Below are 18,280 nucleotides of genomic sequence, written 5' to 3'. Positions count from 1 at the left end.
TTTTTTAAAATTATTTTCATTAGTATTATTTCTGGAAAAACAGATTGTTGCTGTATTTTTCATGTCATTTGAAACTAAAACAGTAAAGTTGTTGGTCATAAAACCAAAACAATGAGCTGAAAGACACTAAAATGCACCATAAAGGTGAAGGGAATTGCAGAGTCAGGTGATAATTTATAGTTGGTCACTATGAGCGACCCTTTTCATATCACAGATAGTTATTTGATCTTTTGTTATTATAAAAATATTGATTAGTGCAGCTTTAATATACTTTTAGCAAAATAAGTAACAGTTGTCATTAATGGGTGTTCCCATGATAAATGTCTCTTTCTAAAGGCAATAATACAGTCACAGACACGATCTTTTCACTAAAAACTTTAATTTAATTCAAGTAGTTGGCATTAAGGCAGTGTATATATATGGATGTTGAATGTCAACACTATGTCAAAAATGAATGTCAGACAGACTTCCTCTAAAAAAGTTGATGCTCAGTAATGACTATCACAATTCCAGTTAAATTAATGCATGGAAAAATGACAAGTATATGAAAATACAAAATGGCCATTTTTTAAATTGACAAATGAGACATGTCTTGACATGAACATGTTCACATGGAAGTAAAAATACATCCTTTTTGAAAGATTACATATATTAGTAACAAAAGTTAAATTATTTCAGTCTAGATTTCACAATTTGCACAATACATAAAGAAAAGCGTGATTTAACAAAGAGGCGACGTCCGCTCTTATTCTTGCCAGTCACAAAATATTTGATTTAACAAACCAATGGCAGTGACGCATTTAATCGAATATGTGGCATCACCTGCTGCCTTCAGTTTTTTCAATAAAAATATAAATTTCAGAAGCACCAAACGATGTCTTGCTTTCATCCAGCACCCGAGAAGAGATTTCAGATGTGTAAATCCTTTATTTTTATGAGAACAGATCATAAATCTGTTCCTGTTAGGTGACTAGAGTACAGGGCAAGAGTACAAGTATGTTGTAATGAACCCTGCTTTCAGATTGAGACTGAAAAAGCACACTGTTCTCGTGAGGACACATAAAGTGTTTCTCCCCGCCACGCACAAGCACTTTCTCTGTAAGTCAGGAAACGTTTAACTTTCCTTTGAGAAATGATTTTCAGGTCCAAAGTAATAGTCTCGATGTCTGGACTCTGGACTCCTGGAGTAGAGCCATTCTGGATTTTGTCTAAAGGATTGATGTTGAAACAACTTTCATCACATTACGCTCTGCTTTTGATATTGTGTTATATGAGAAACCCAGATATAAACAGCTTTAATTGTCTGAACACAAACTAATTTGTAAATGAAAGAAAACACATTTGTGACTAATAACATTCATACAAACAACTGTGCAATAAAGCACTAAATTAGCAAGCATGTACAGATTAAATGCATATGAAAATGCCTCCTGTATTTACATTTATTGGACCTCATTTACTGATGTTACTCATGCTAAAGATCATGGGCAGTTCCCCCTGAAAAGTCTTCAGGGTCACTTAATATCAGACTCTGTGAAACCTTCAGATTTAGTGATTAAAAATAAGCCACAATAGCTCTCCGGGGGGGGGGGAACGCCACAGCCTTTTATTCTCCGGTAGGGCACAAATTATAAAAATAAATGCAGCTTTCTACTACATAGATAGCACAGTCTTATGAAATGACACTCTTTGCAGTAGTGGAATTGCTCTTTAAATTTTAAACAGCTTTCAAGAAGGCTTTTTGGGTAGATCAGGTTTTTTCTGGTTTGGGTATTTAATACAAAACATTACAAAAATTCTCAAGATACTCTTCCTAATGGGACACTTTTGGTACCCTGTATTTTCTTGAACAAAGCTTCCTAAAAGGCAACCTCAATGCTACCTGATGCAGCATTGTTACAGCTGGCAAGATAGCATACTGTACCTAAATTTCCTTTTAGGATTACATAAGAAAGGACAAATGGAACACATCACAATATTTTCTCTATTCCCTTCTTCCAGCTGCTCTACACCATGGAGTCTTCTGACTTGCTCTCTGCTGTTGAAGGCATACTGTTTGCATGAAGAACTGCAGCATGAACTGTATGAAACAGTAGGCTGCTCATGTCTTTGTCGTTCTTCCCAAAGAACTGTCCCTTCTGCAGGGTATCGATAACTGAGGTGTTACAGCTGGCGAAGAGCACGCTTACCCCGATCTCTTTATATTCATTGACCAGCCCCTTAAACGTGGCCATGCCTGTAGAGTCTATGAAAGGGATGGCAGAGCAGTCTAAAACAATCGTGTGGAAATCAAGTTCTCTTGGAACGAGTCCTACAACAACCTCTCCGTTGGTTTTATCCCCGTTTGCCTTGGCCTGCTGCGCGGACATCTCTTTGGCCTTCTTCTCTGCCTTTCTCCTCTTAGTCATCTCCAAGAAAGGTTCAACTCCCACAGTTTTGTAGAGGGATTTTAGGAAGGACTCCTTGTTGGCGTAGTAGAGAGGAGCCTGGAAGCGGAAAACCTGAACCCGAGGTGGTGGCATGAGGTTCTTGTACTCCTCCATGTCCTCATAAAGATCAGTGTCATTGGCCCGGCCGAGGAGAGAAACCTTACATCAGATGAGATGATGAGGTTACTAAAGTAGAACATGTTAGCCTTTCATGACATATTAGATATCAGCAAGTCTGTATGGTTGATATGGTGGAGGTTCTGGTTTGCAAAATCTGCAAATTTTCATGATTTTCACATTTTCTACCCTAACAGCAATGAAATGGTGGGCATTCAGAAAATTTGGTCACATTTAAAAATGGGATTAGCACAAAATGTCCTTTTTTTAAATCTCAAAATATTGTCATTTGTATCAGCTTTCATTCCATTATCAGCATCAAGTCACTCACCTTAGGGTTCTGGGTCTTGAAGATAATGCAGATCATGGAGAAGACGATTCCGATCAGGAGGCCCAGCTCCACACTGATCAGAGCTGTGGCTGACATGGCCACCAGCCAAACAATAGCGTCATTCCGGCTGGCACGCCACTTAGCCGGGATGTCCATGAACTTCCTCAGTGCCCCGCGAAGGCTGACAATGATGATACAAGCAAGAACACACTTCTGGAGAGCGTGGAAGAAAGGTGCGAAGAAGAGGAGGACGAGAAGGACAACCAGGGCGCTGATCAGACTCGATACCTGATGGAGGAGCAGAGAAATGAAGAAAAACAGAAACACAGGATGAAAGAGAGAGACTTTAGTGAACACTGTCTACAAAGTTAACATGAATTGATAAAATACTTTGTTTCATTGCTCTGAATGCTGAGGCTTTGCATGTGACCTCAAGACAGACTTAAGTGCTGTTTCTAGAAACTGTTTTTGCACAAAGGAAGTTACAACTTGCAACTTCAAGAATATGAAATCAGTATTTGCTTCATTCAGAACCTTTTCCACCTGCTTTTGACAGGACAAACCTTGTAGAAGCACAATTCGTGGTGCTTCCCATTTGTTGTCATTGGCATATTAACCATATGATTAATCATTAAGCAAATAAAGGTAGTAAGAGCATTTCTCCAGATCTTTGTAAGCATGAGACAGTGTTGTCAACTCATGAGTCTATTGCAAACTGGGAGCAACAAAGATCTATAGTGAATTACATAACGTCATAGAAAATGGTAGGTGGTTTCAACAAAAAGGTCACATTGATGCTTCAAAAGCACGCCATCTGTCTAAATAGTCAAAACCAAGAAAATTATTGGACCAATAGTTAAAAAATGGTTTTGACCATTTTCTAAAGTTAGAAATTCACCTGTGTCTGGCAACCAGTTGAGTCCTTCACCATGGTTTTTGCCAGAGCTGCACTGGTGGTGAAACAGTGGAAGAAGGAGGGGATGATGTTACAGAAGCCGATGGCTAGCATCTCCTGGTTGGGACGAACTGTGTAGCCATTTTTCTTAGCAAACATCTCAGATAGCGACACCGTGAAGGCAAAACTAGATAGATAAAGATAAGATGACATTTTGTTGATCAGTTGAGATTGTGAATTAACCTTTGCCCTCATAAAAACATGTGCAGACCTTTTCAGAGCTGATGTGAATGTGCATTTTGGGTGATCAGACTCAATTGTTGTCTTGCATGGACAAATTCACGTGTATCAACAAAGCTATATATGATGAAATTTGAAGAGTGGTTACCATCAATCAAATGATCCACTTTGCTTTTATTTGCAAAATGTAAACAATAAGGAGGACAGTGTCCGAAGTTTCGTGTATTTTGGCAAGATGATCAGATCTGTCTGGACAACGAGGGCATTTATTCCTGCCGCCCAGTAATCCAGCGACTAAATTGCTTCTGTAACATCCCAGATAAGAGACATGTGTAAGCAAGCAAATAAAGTGTGAAATTGGTTGTACATTACCTAATGACAGCTAGAGGGATGGCATCCAGTGCCACTCGTGACATCAGACTAAAGTTTGGCACCTGGGGAGGGATGAATCCTGTGGGGATATGACCGGAAACACTGGAGCCGTAACGGCTGTTCAGCATCCCATAATGGCTGGCCAGTGTAGATCCGGCCACTACGATCAGCTCAGTTGGCAGAGGAATCTTTAGACGATCCTTGTAGCGCTCTTGGATCTCTTTCCCTGCCACTATAATTCAAAATGAGTGTTATTCCATATTAAAGTAAGAGTTGTCTCAGAATACTGTACATCATACTCAAGGGAATCATTAAACACAGCAGATGTCTTGTATTTATAGAATAAATATGGTTAATTGAATACATTTGGGAATCAAAAGTAGAAATGCCATTATTAATGCATCATGAATTTTGGTTTTATGGTTTCCATGATTTCATTCCTCATTTCATTTCATAATGTTTAGGTATTTATATCTTTTACCTCTCTGGCCATGTGCAATATTTTACATATCTTTTCTCTTTTGTTGTATATAAATTATTATTGTGTCTTTGATGTACCACTGTACTGTTTGTTGGTTACATATTGTATTAAGGGTTGATTGCAGCTGTATGTAGCACTATTGCCCAAGTCAAATTTCCCCTCAGGTACAATAAAGTATATCTTATCTTATTATCTTATCTTATTTACCTAAAACAGAGATACAGATAGTGCTAGTGATGAGGTCACAAAAGTTGGTATTTTGAATGTTGGCGAAGATGTTGAACCAGGTGACAACAACTGTGCCATAGCCCTGGTGACGAGGAATCTTTAGACCCAGCAAGTATTTAGCCTGCACGGTCAGGATGGTGAAAGAGGCTCCCGTGGCAAAACCATCCAGCATGGGAGATGAAAGGTACACAGAGACGAAGCCTAGCTGAAACAGGGCCATCATGACCTGGTGAGGAAATTGGGAGGCAGAGGAGGGCAGGGAGAGGAAGAGGGTGAAGAAGGGAGGGAGAAGATGGATGAAAAAGTGAGTCACTTATCAAATTAAATAATCTCAACATCTAACAGATTGGCATAAAGTTTTGTACAGACATTCTTTTCTTCTACTGCCACCAGCTAATCGACATTTTTGATTCAGAATGAAATGTCTCAATAATTATTGGATGGATTGCCATGACATTTGGTACAGATATTCATGTTCCCATACAATGAATTGTAATATTTTTGGTGATCCCCTCCTTTTCATCTAGTGCCATCATCAGTTAAAAATTTCACTTTGTCCAATAAGTAATAGCCTACCCATCAGCACAACCTTTACCTTGTGTTAAGTGCTAATTTAGCAAATGTCAGCGTGCTAACACACTATACTAAGATAGTGATCATGGTAATTATCTGCTAGTATTGCCATTATGAGCATGTTAGCATGCTGACATTAGCATTTAGCTCACTGAATTACTGTGCCTGCTGTATGTGCAACCTCATAGAGCCAAATATGTAACTCTGGGGAGACATGTTTTCATGACTTTATCATGCAATCATCATCATCTTCATCCTGCTGTACCACAGAAACTGTAGCGGTAAGGCTTCATCATAAACTGCTTTGGCTGACTTTTCTTTCACTGCAGTTGGCTGATACTGGCTGAGTCTGGTTTCAGGTGCATTGGTGGCAACTGGAAAGTGAGTTTAGGTAGCCAGAAATCTGAGAACTTGACTAATAATTGAACCATCAATAACTATCAAATTCGTCTATCAATTTAACAGCATCACATTCATTCAAATATAAAGTTGTCCAGTAGCAACTGTTCCTTTACCTGATAGATACCAGCCAAGAATGTAATGGCAGCAGCGATGCTGATGGCGTAACACTCCTTCCCGCACTGCAGGCCCATTAGCTCCACACTATGCAGTTTACCTTCTGTGAGGTTGATGCCCAATGAACCATTTAACACATCAGGACCAGAAGCTGACACATCTTCACTGAGGTCAAAACCAGCCAGGAACACCTCCCTATCCACCACCTGCAGGTACGCAGAAATAGTAAAACCTAAGAATTACAGAGCTCCAGGTTGTTATAAAGTATTACTGGTTAAAACTGTTTTAAAAATATACTTTTTCTTTGTTTATCCTCTTGTCTTATGCATGGTTAATAATGCGTAATTCTCATTTTATAATAATCATTAATGATACATTTAATAAATCTTTATAAATTATAAATAAAATGTTTTTTTTATTTAAACTGTTATTTTTTATTTACCAGAATAAAAGACACTGATCTGCTTGGACTTGAGTATTTCATTTCCAACTTATGATTCATTCATTACCTGTCCAACCATGAGGCTCATGAGGCTAAAGATCCCCACAGAAACATGCCTGGACGTCCCCATGATGAAGTAGATGATGTTGGCGTAAAATGAGGTGTATAAGCCATAGATGGGCTCGACTCCAGCCAGCAGGCAGTAGGCTATGGCCTGCGGTACCAAGATGATACCCACGATGACTCCAGACATCACATCACCCCAGACATACTCTCTGAGCTTGTATTTAGGTAGCCAGCGCACCACAGGGAAGAACCCAGTCAGGGTGGATCGGACTCTGGGCGCAGAGCAAGTCACGCTCTGCTTCAGCTTGGATTTGAGGACTGATACTGTGGGCTGTCGCTGGCGAACCCGCCGTTCCAGGAGAGGTTGCGGGGTGGTTTCTGTAACCTTGGTGACCTCCTCCATGGTCTCAGGAAGGAGGAGGAAGCAGCACGGTGATATGAAGAGGGAGGGGTGGAGGATAAGATGGTCAGCTGTGCTCCTTGGTCATCATAAAGGGGAAATAAAGTGGGAAAGGGGAGAGGGAGACACACAGTGACAGACAGATGCATACAGTGAATATCAGTGGAGATGATTTCAGTCAATAGATAAGATACTGTATAGTAAAGTCACTTTGACACTTATGTTAACGGTGGTCTATTCGAAATCGGCTATGGAAACTGGCTACTGTATGGCTATGAAGAGACTGATGCTAACATGAAAGTGTAAAATAGCAGAATAAATTAAGTCTTGACTGTCCACATTAAAGGTACTGTAAAGTGTTTTTTGTAAACAAACAAAAGTTATGTTTACATTCAGTGTTTCTTATCAAAAGGCATTGTGTGCATCCTTTAGATCTAACAAATGTGTTGAATGTATTTCCTTCCTTAAACTTTGAATATCACTTTGAAAACCAATAAATATTTTCAATTCTACATTGTTTACATCCATGTTCACTAGCTTGCAGTCTTCTTCTTCCCTGCCTTTGCAAGTGTGTATTGCAATGCTTCTTTGAGCGTTACCACCACCAACTGTTGGATCAATGAAATAGTGCAAAACCGTGGGCAGCAATGTGTATCGGGTCACCCATCTGCTTGCATGAGAATGTGCATCCTCGTACAAGACAAACAAAATGGAGACCCACTCCTACAAATATTGCTTCATAGCGCTACTAGTTTTCAAAAACTCCACAGTGGACCGTTAAACTATTTTTCTGCCTAACTAAAATTACTTAAATTTGAATTTAAGTGTCTAACCTGGCAGGTCTACAGGTTGACCGAATTCTGTTAAAAATTCTAGCACAAAAAGTGAAAAAAGGTCAACCTTCCCACTGAAAATACAGGGTCAAAATTTACAGTTCAATCTTTTATGGATTCCTCACAGATCTAGTGAAAAATAAATTTTGCTGACTTTAACGGACTCTTTGCTTTATGATGAGATATTGTGATCTCCTTTACACAGACCATTGGTTGCTTAGTAACTCATTCTTGAATCAGTGAATGATAAGGATTACAGAATAAAGGAGTGGTACGGTGAATGGCTATCTAACTCAATGTACAAATAAAACACAACACAACCATTGTGTTAAACTTCAATGAACGGTTATGCAACAATGAAGGATGTGCAGTCTTTCTTGGTAAAGGACTAAGAGTTGGCCTGGGGTTAATTAGCTCCTTTTCACAGAACACCGGTTAGTCAGTGACTAAGACAATTTGGAACAGATCCTGCTACTCGTAGGAATATAATCCACTGCAATCATCTATGCTGTAAATGTACATTTTTTATAATTGTTAGGCCATTTGGGCTTGGCTCATGATTATGGCCTGTCTCATACAAATTTCATCATATACGCAGATTTGAATACAGTATAGATAAGAGATACAGACTATAAAGTTAGTGCGCTAAAAGGTTTATCAGCCATGTCCTTAAAAATTCAGTTAGCTCTGGTTTAAAAGATGAATGCCTCAGATTCTTTTGTCTTTTAAGTTCTCAAGTCAGTCCTTCACCTGAACTGATATTTCATGTATTGATATTTGCACCATTCATAATATTGACTGTGTGCAGCACCTCTTGTTGGTTATCTATACCAATGTGTTTATATAGTGGTCTGATATGTGGGCTGAGGTTGAGAAAGGACAAGGTCATTATAAAGGCATGCCAGAGCGATTGGAGAGCTAAGAAAATGTCCATGTATAGACCTTAGTAATGTTAGTGCTGCTTACAGGAAAGAGAAATCTCTAAAAATGGAAAAGCATGCTGACTTTGCAACATTTTAGCCACACTAGCAGCGGGGCTGTAGGAATGGCAACGCTACTCCACCACTTAACAACTATTGGATTGATTACCATGAAATTTTGTATAAAAATTCATAATTCCCAGAGAATAGATTTCCATCTAGTGCCACCAGCAGGTCAAAGTTTTCATTTATGTTAAGAATTATATAAAAATCTACTTAATAGATAAGAACAACATTTTACACAAATATTCATGGTTCCCAGATGATAAATCCTAATGACTTTGGTGTTCCCCTGACTTTTCCTCTCACACCACCATGACAGTGTGCTAACATGCTAATATATAGCAGATATCATTTTTACCATTTTAGTTTAACATGTTAGCATGCTAACATTTGCTTATTAACACAAAACAAAGTACAGCTGAGGCTGATGGGAATGTCGTTGGTTTTACAGAAATTTGGTCATAAACCACATTTAGCTCAAAGCACTGCGGTGCCTACATACAGCCTCACAGAGCCACTAGCATGGCATAGGACTCTTGGCATTGTTACTTTGCAAGTACAGTAAGTGGCCATTGCAACTTCTCTCAAAATGTGCTCTGCTATTAATTACTTATCTTTGCATACGGAAATTGTCAAAATTAATTGACATAAAATCTCAATACTATCAACTCCTGTGGGAAATATCTGGCTCTTTAGCTGCTAAATGCTTCACTACCAGCTAGTCTACAGCTAATTGTGTCTGTTTGCCGTTTAGTGCTGAGAAGGTAGTGTACAATGGTTGTTTTTAGAGGGTTTTTTTTCCCTGAACACAGCTGCCCACTGTGGCTGAATACTATGAGAGCGGTGATAGTGAACTGGAACAGTAAAGTTGCAGCTAAATGATGAACTGAAACTCATTAAAGCTCCGCAAAGCCGAAGGGAACTGCAGAGTCGGGTGATACTTCTCTGTAGATTCATCACTACAAATGACACCTCTGACATTACACATTGACATTTGATACATTGTTAATATAAAAAAACATAAATTATAGCTGCTTTAAAGTAGCCAAGATTTTTTTTTCTGTAGATTAAATTATAGGGCTGTGATGTATCCTACGTTTGTAGCATTACATGATGGTCTAAATTATGTTTTAATGGGTTTCCACAGGAAATTACAGCAATTGGGCTTTAAAAGCCATAACTGACACTACCTGTTTAGATTACACTTCATGAAACATATTTATGACACTCATGAATGACGCATGTTATCACAGGGTTCACAGAAAGCCTTTCTCACAAGGTTACAGTAGTTGTTTTCAGCTGAGATAACCCTGTCAAAGAAACCCTAAAACACAAATGACGTGTAATCTGCATCTTCCATCACCACAACACTGGTATGTGCTGTGATTTAGACTTCCTGTGGCAGCGCTGGCAACTCTCACAGACTGATATGGCAGAGGGATAATGAGCAGATAAATATTATTATTATGATTATATGATTATTTACATGAACATAACAACCATATTTAAGTTTATTTACACTTCTTGAGACAGAAATATTACTAGTTATGCACTGACGATGCTTCTTAGTAGCATTACTTTGCAGAACAATAAATGTTACTTTTGCATGAAAATGTCCCCTTAAAACAAACTAATACAGAGCCTGGTTTGTGTTTACATGAATGTCTCCTGATGTCTTTAACAGATAGAAGATGAAGGAGACAAATTATGAGCCTATATAGCTTTGAGGCTCAACACATAAAAAGGAAAAACATCTTACAAAAAGAGAGCAAGAACTATCTCGCATTTGTGTTGAACAGTCCCGCCAACAGATAAAAACTGTCCAATGAAACAAGGTTTTCTTTCGAGTGGAGAAACACAGACACCTGATAAATTGCTGAGCATGAGAGGAGTCACACTGAGGACCTCTTGGAAGCAAAAGATTAAATTTACTTCAGTGTCAACCTTCATCAGCGCTGAAAACAATTGATTAAATCTGTTGCTGTGACTGTTTCAAATCAATCCGCTCCGCCTTTAATCATGTGGTATAAAAGCGCCCCGCCAGTGCTTAGAAATGACCTGAAAGCTTGCTTTGAGGGTGGAGCTCGCCTGTCATGTATATTGAAGTCTTTTCCAACTAGTCGTTAAAAGTCTAGAAGAGGTGGAAATAACTTATTAGGATACTGACATCACAGCAAAATGACAGAAGGTAGATGAGTGACTGATACTGAGCTTTCGAGACAACATCTAGCTGATATTTCATGTATTTTTTTCACCAATTTACATCAAGTAATTTAAGGTCTTCAATGTCACATCAACAGAATCTTTTTTTCCCCAGATCACTGCATCAGAATCAGTAATTTTCCTTGATTTTGTCAAATTTATCCCTGCGGTGACAATGTCTATAAAGGACAATTAACAGGAAAATTATTGTGTTTTATAGGGATTCGCAGATATGTAAAAATCAAAACTATCAAAATATATATAATTAAATTTTTTTAATCCTGAAACATACAGTATTTAAGTGCCTTGATGATTTTATGACTAAATTTGTGACTCATTCACATGCAGAGTGTTCAATAAATGCTACACTACTGAAACAGTCTATTGTCCCCAGTAGAGTTTCAGTTGTAAAACACACTAATAAAGACACAACATGATGTAACTGTGAACAGTAATAGTTTCACCACTCCATGATGAAAGAAAAGGCTACTAAATTTGTACAGCAGTCAACAAGAGCCTGATTCTTCCAACATCAACTTTGCTTTGCAGGCGACAATGATTTAGATAACAGGTTGGTTTTGAGAAGATGCAAATCATTATCAGAATCTCCAAGTTTAACTGGACTCGCAGAGCTAGTCAAGTGACTAATTTGAAAACGTTGAAAATGATTTACATAGACAGAAGTTGCTCTTTGGAAGACCATACTATGAGAAATAGTTACTTAGTTCCATGTTCTTCATTGTGAAAGGTCTCAGGTGGACCAGGCAACACCTCTTTCGAATTGTAAGAGGGAATTCCTGTCCAGAAATTGTTAATATAACACTCATGCAAAGGAGAATCAGTATTGTAGATACGATTCCAAATATTTCATTAAAAGACTTACCTGACATTCAAATATATTCTTTAAATTACTTTTGAAACAATGTGTATACTGTATGTGCACATCATTTCACTTGCAGGTTATCAGATAATTAAAACTGTGCTGACTCAGAAGCAACATAGCATCACTAATTATTTCCCACCTCTGGCGATATTACAGAGCTATTATCCAGATGCTTTCCTAAATTTCCGGATGGAATTGAAAAAAAAAACAAATATTGAAAGCATCATTTCTTGCACATCTAAAGCTCCTCTGCTTCCAAAATCCAAATTTTAAGAACATGCTGTTCCAGTTAGTAAAGTTATGATTATGTACTCACCTGCAGAGTCACTGCCAAACAAGACCAGAGGTCTGATGTGTCGTATTTAAACCAGCTGTCTGCTGACTGTCTAAACTTCTTCTCACTTTCTGCCTGTGTCGCTCTCTCTCTTTTCTGCTCTCTATGTCTCTCTCTCTCTCTCTCTCTCTGATGTCCCACAGCAGGAGATGTGAGTGTGATCTCTGCTGGATAAATAGTGAGATAAGAGCAGCCCTTTGCTCACCCTCAAACTGTTCCCTATTGGCTTGATCACTGAGAGTGGGTGGGTCTTGTCATCATTTGCATTAACTGAAAAGTAAATTTGTGGGTGTGAAGAGGGCAGTTCTGGGCAACAGGTTAAATCAAGTCAATTTTTTACTGGATCACAGTGTTTATCTGTCCTGCTGTGTTTGCAAAGTGAAAATGAGCACAGACTCGTATGTCAGCATACTGTTTAAATACATCCTACAGACAGCATGAATTACACAGCAAACATGAGATAAGGCTCACCTGAGGTGCAACAGTATGACCTGCATGGGAAACAACCTATAACTGTATTTTCTCTTAAGTACACTCATGTCAAATGGGTTAAGCATTGTGTGTGTTTAAAAAGTGGAACAAACAATGTTGTGTACCTGCCGGGTTCAATGAAACCTAACACACATGCAGGTTAAAAATAACACATAAGCAAAATTGTTGTTTTCTTTAATGTTATGATCCTGTTCTACATCTATATGTTAGATTATATCTTATTTATCATGTAGGTTAAGCATGCATGTATTAAAATGTGACCTGCACAGTAAGTTTTAACATAAATAAAAGTAATTCAATTACTTTTTGTTGTATTCTCATACTAGCACAATTTGTTGATGATTATAATGATAACCTAGCTAAATCTTACTTTCTGTTTTATATAACTGCTAACCATTTTGCAGAGCATTACATACGTAGGAATTTGGGTTTTGCAAGTTTTCCTGACTAATAATTTTTCTCTTGTATGAAAATCAATCAAAAACTTGTGCAGTTCTCATGGTCACAGTGAAGTTATCATTGCAAAATAATGCAGTTGCAAGTTCAGACTGATTTAAAAAGTCTGCCTAATCTAATATTACCACACAAGAATTGCACAACACTGACAAAAATAAAGGCATCAGTGATGTCCACTGGGGATTATCTGCTTCAAGGTAGCTTCAAACAAGTCTCAGCATGTTTATTTTTGTGCTTCATAAAAAATAAAGAACTGCAATGACTGCTTGGTGTAGGAAAACAATCTACAGTCTAAACTTGGCAGCAATACAAGCTTTGCACAGTTTGTAGTAAGTGGGATAAATGTACATGAACACTGGTACTGTTTGTCCTGTCCTTTCAGCATATGGGTGTGTGTGGAATCTTTCTGACACACTTTGGTTTTAGGCCTTGTTGGGGACATGGTGTGTACGGTCACTTATGACCGGGCAGGAAACCAAAAATGTCATCTGTTATATTTTGTTATTTTATGGTATATTTTTGTATCTGCCGCTGTTGTAATTCAGGGTTTATACGTAACATTTAAAAGATAAACACTTGTAATGTGTGTGGGGATAAAGTAAATGTGAACATGACATCAACAAAACTAATAATTTGTTTATCTCTAATAACAAAATAAGAGTTTCAGAATTAAATAAAATTGGTCATAAAACATCTCTCAAACAGTGATAATTGGGGCTCGAATTTAGTGTCTGAGACAAAAGTAGGTCTGTGTGTATGCATGGGTGGGTGTATTCCTGTCTGCATTATATCCACGACTGAATGGCATCATTGTCAGTGTTGGTGTAAAGACGTTTACTTCCGTCACAATGAGGACTGGAGTCAAATTTGTAGCACACCACAGAAACATCAATGTAGAGGTTTGTGTGTCTGTTTTTGGTATGTGTGTGTGTGTGTGTGTATGTGTGTGTGTTTGTGTGTGTGTTTGGTTCTGTAACATGACCACATCCCTGCGCAACAAGCCTGAAACAAGACCACAACAAGACCTCTTGCTGACAAAAAGCTTGCAAACAACAGTCACAAGATGTTAGGAGTTTCTGCCTGTCTTGTCATCTTTGTTGACCCCTCACCATACTGCAAAAACCTCTCATCCCATCCCGTCTGAGGGGATTACTGCACTGCCCCTTTAAATCCACCGGCAGCATCCATCTGTCTGCATGTCTGCTCCACCGTCTACGAGCTGCATCACCCGTCTATTATGATATCAGGATGTCATTTCTGCTTTTCTTTTCTATTGTAAGAAACAAGTCAGATAAGAGAAGACTCACCCAGAGAGAAGGAGCCGCTTGAATGAGTCCTGGAGGCAACATTGGCCATACCTCCCTGACTGGTGCCTCCTCATCCAACATCAGTCTGTTTTCCTGTATACCAACGTCTACTCTGCTGCTCAGTGACTGCTTCAGGCTTCTTCCTGCTTCCTTTTGCAAAGCATGATGGGAGTGGCACTCCCCCCCCCCTCTCCCTGCACGCTGACTGGAGCCGAGTGCAGGGGGAGGGGAGCGAGATGCAGGAGGGAGGGCTGTGGATGATGGTTACCATGGTGATTAAGCCCCTGCTGATGCGTGTGTGTATAGATGACATCCGCTCAGTTTAAGTAAAAAAAAAGAAAAAAGATTAATATGTACAAAAAGAGATGAATATGTATATGTTTCATGATTAATTGATGGTAATAGTGGGTCAAAAGGATGTTTCTTAACAAAAAACTGCACATATCTGTTTAATAAAAGCTTTGATCAGGAGTGTGTTCAGACCCTTCCCTTGAAAATCTACTTGTGCACAGGAATTGATGCATTTAGAGGTATCCATAATGTCTCAGTAATATATTGTTATATCTGTTTACATAGTGGGGTATCATAAAACACAAAAAGCGACACATTAATAGTACTCAAAGATGCTTTCTCCCTCCTGATGTTGGAGTGGTTGACAGGAGAGGGTTTGAATATTCATATCAACAAAGATAGAGAAGAGCTCCACCTACGCAAGTCCATCAAAATTAAACGTGGTGTTTTGTTTACATGTTCAGTTTTGATGGACTTAAGCTTATCACTTAAAAGAGTGACACTGTTTTACCTTTAGAGGACTTGATGAGTGGTAAACATGGAGCACTTCCAACTCCAGCTTAAACAAACACAACTTTTTGGCAGGTAAAACAGCTCTGAACAATGCTACTGGTTTGTGTATTAAGCAAACACTGCAATTCAAATATTAACATATAAGAAGCTGATTGGCTCTCATCTAGAACTTGTGTGACTTGTTTTCATCAACGTAATGCATAACTGTAATGCATAAAGCTCCAGACCCCCCCCCCCCCCCAACAATAACACTGAATAACGTTAACTGTATATATATCGTTTTATCAGTTTAACTGTAGCCTGATGTCTGTTTATTTTTGTAAACAGATTTATTTATCTGTTCATTTATCTATTTATTTTGCACATGCACAGGTAACCATTACTGTTACATAGAACAGGCTTTACTGGTTTATTTAAATACATTAAGTTTACATAGTACACAAAAGCACTTAAACTCTCCTTATAACTGTCTTTTTTAACATGCTGACACTGTCTCTGTAATATTGTGCATATCTTTATTTTTGGTCAGTGTCTAGTAAACTTTGGGCACATTTTAAAAATGATATTCAGAGTGTTGATTTTCCTAAAGAGTTGAACTCAGGCAGGCAGAATTCAAACAAATCTAGTGTGAAGCAATTTAGCAAATTCACAGCCAGAATTGATCAATAGGGTGTGAATATGATGGAGTCAAAGAGAAAGGTCAAGGGTTTAAAGTGACTGGTGCAATGCTTTCAATCAAGCGTGATAACGACATCATATCTCTTACTTTATAAGATAATAGGATATGATACAGTATTTCAAAGGTACAGCAACAACAAATTATACAATAATACTACACAATAATATTATAATAATAAACTTAATATAATAATAAACAAAATTAAAAAACAGCAATTTAAAAACAAAAGAAAAACAAACATCATAAAACAGAGGGGAATAAAATGAATTTACACAAAGATATAGACTCTCAGAAGTGGGATAATAAAACAGCGACATATCAAACATTCATAAAAGCTTTCCAGATAATAAAACAGCAACATATTGTTGTATCGCTGTTTTAAGAAGAGATTTAAGAGACACTAAATATGTTGGCTGTCTGATCTCTATAGGCAGACTGTTCCACAGTTTGCGTGTTCTAACAGCAAAGGCCCAGTCACCTTTGGTCACTAGCTGAGACCTAGGAATAACCAGCAGAGCCCCATCCACCAATCTAAGTGAACGGCCAGGCACATAGGGGGTCAATAAGTCCTTGATGTAATTTGGAGTAAGGCCATTTGATAATGCGTCTTTGGTGCTTTGGTTTTAAAATTTGTGTCTTGCACAAAAAAGTCATTTTTCTGCAATGGATTCCAACCAAGAAACAAAAAACATCCTTCTCATGTGACTGTAGAAAAATGTTGTTATCAGATATAAGAGAAAAGGGTTCACAGATGCAGCTGGTGAGGCAACACCTTGCACCTTGCATAGTGACATTTCACATTTCAAGTAGGCCTGTCTGTGTGTTTCACAGGTGTTGAGCTATTAAAGAAAATTATCCTTCAGGTCTTGGCTTCGTATGTTGGGAAAACTAATGTGTCTGACCTTCTCTAAGCACAGATAGGAACTTTGAAATCCAAAGTTGTGTCCTAATATAACACCGTGACATCATCCTCCTCAAGGATTACAAGAACACAGTGCACAAGAGTTTATTCAAGGGGCCCCTCTTCTACTTATTAACTCCTTGAGTTGAGAGTCAATGGCTTACCTGTCAGGAATGTAAATGTTTAAGGAGGATTAGCTGTAACAAAGGAAAAGTCACGCACATGAAATACCTGCCGTTGAGTCTTTGCTCACTGAAAGTTAAAGACTCAGTTTGAGTCTTAGAAGAAGGTTAAAAAGGCATTCTGTTGACTCAGTAGAGCACACTTCACACATGAGTCATACTCACCGGTGCCATACACCTCTGTCTTTCCATTGTGCTTCATGATGGTTAAATAATAGAACCAAAACAGCGAGGGGAAAAAAAATCTACTACAGGAAATCACACATTTTCATTTTCAGACACAACCTGTGACCTTTATTGATCATGTCATAATATCTTAATTGCAACCCAAACCTAACTTGAACTGTGAAATTGCGAATGGTATCAAATACACACACAGCATCTTTATTCAGACACATTTTGTTCAATTGATTCTATGGGAGATTGTGAAAGTGTTGACTGAAGTCTTGTTTGTTTTTTTCATTCAGGCTGCATTGACACTCCTGCAAACCCACATGTGGGTTTGCAGGAGTGTCAATGCAGCCTGTTTTTTGAGGTGTTCCCATCTGGAGTGTAATTATTACAGAACATCTCCCTTGTAGACTTAGTAGACTAACAAAATAATTATGTTTTAGTTAAAATGTCACCAGCAAAAAGAAAAAATAGTAACTACTGCGGTTTGTTAGTTAAGCAGAAAAAATATCCATATGTAACAACTGTGTACAAAAAACAAAAAAATACAAGGTTGGTTTCACAGACAAAAAATCTTTAATCATTAACTTTAAGTTGGTTGCTCTTCTCATGCTACATATTACATACTGTGCAGGATGTAGCATGCTTTTAACAAATATTTTAACAGCTTATCAACAATGAACAATCATTGGAGTAAGAAAAAAGATCATTTATATAACACACTAAAAGAAAGTGTTGGAAATAGTTTTTTTTTTCTTTCATCATCATTGATGGCACCTGTGCCTGGATATTTAACTGACCTGAAACCAGGAATCTGTAAGAACTATTGAAAGTCTGAAGGACTGAAGTGTTTACTGTTGATTGATTTGCACTTTTTGTGCTATGCAGAGAAGTTGTAGGGAAAATATTTTTACTATTTTTTAGGCTGTTTTTGTGCAGATAAACCATTTAAGTTTTAACAAT

At 38.0% G+C, this 18,280-nt stretch overlaps 1 protein-coding gene across 2 annotated transcripts; it reads right to left on the bottom strand.

Annotated features, from left to right (window-relative positions):
• Positions 1-1,595: 1,595 nt before the first annotated feature.
• On the bottom strand, positions 1,596-14,700 carry slc26a1 (solute carrier family 26 member 1). 2 transcript variants are annotated; one of them, XM_067574450.1, is made up of 8 exons: positions 14,581-14,700; positions 6,692-7,169; positions 6,182-6,388; positions 5,073-5,319; positions 4,385-4,616; positions 3,776-3,959; positions 2,878-3,165; positions 1,596-2,588 (listed from the first exon to the last, which is right to left on the bottom strand). In XM_067574450.1, exons 1-8 carry the CDS (start codon positions 14,652-14,654, stop codon positions 2,007-2,009), a joined length of 2,292 nt encoding a protein of 763 aa, XP_067430551.1. In that variant the 5' UTR covers positions 14,655-14,700; the 3' UTR covers positions 1,596-2,006. The 2 variants fall into 2 exon arrangements, with proteins under 2 accessions (XP_067430551.1, XP_067430552.1); XM_067574451.1 differs by lacking the exon at positions 14,581-14,700 and adding an exon at positions 12,308-12,471.
• Between the last annotated feature and the right edge of the window lie 3,580 nt (positions 14,701-18,280).

The sequence above is a fragment of the Thunnus thynnus genome, chromosome 19 (assembly GCF_963924715.1).
Source record: "Thunnus thynnus chromosome 19, fThuThy2.1, whole genome shotgun sequence".
NCBI classification, from domain to species: Eukaryota; Metazoa; Chordata; class Actinopteri; order Scombriformes; family Scombridae; genus Thunnus; species Thunnus thynnus.
Note: the sequence above shows the minus strand (reverse complement) of the source record. Positions and strands in the feature narration are given on the sequence as shown.

Bases quoted from the DNA above. Each gene is read 5' to 3' on its own strand.
- slc26a1 (XM_067574450.1), bottom strand. From the start codon at position 14,654: ATGAGGAGGCACCAGTCAGGGAGGTATGGCCAATGTTGCCTCCAGGAC. The intron at 6,389-6,691 runs GTAATGAATGAA...GCGTACCTGCAG, and splicing joins TGAGCCTCATGGTTGGACAG to GTGGTGGATAGGGAGGTGTT. The intron at 4,617-5,072 runs GTAAATAAGATA...TTTGAATTATAG, and splicing joins TATCTGTATCTCTGTTTTAG to TGGCAGGGAAAGAGATCCAA.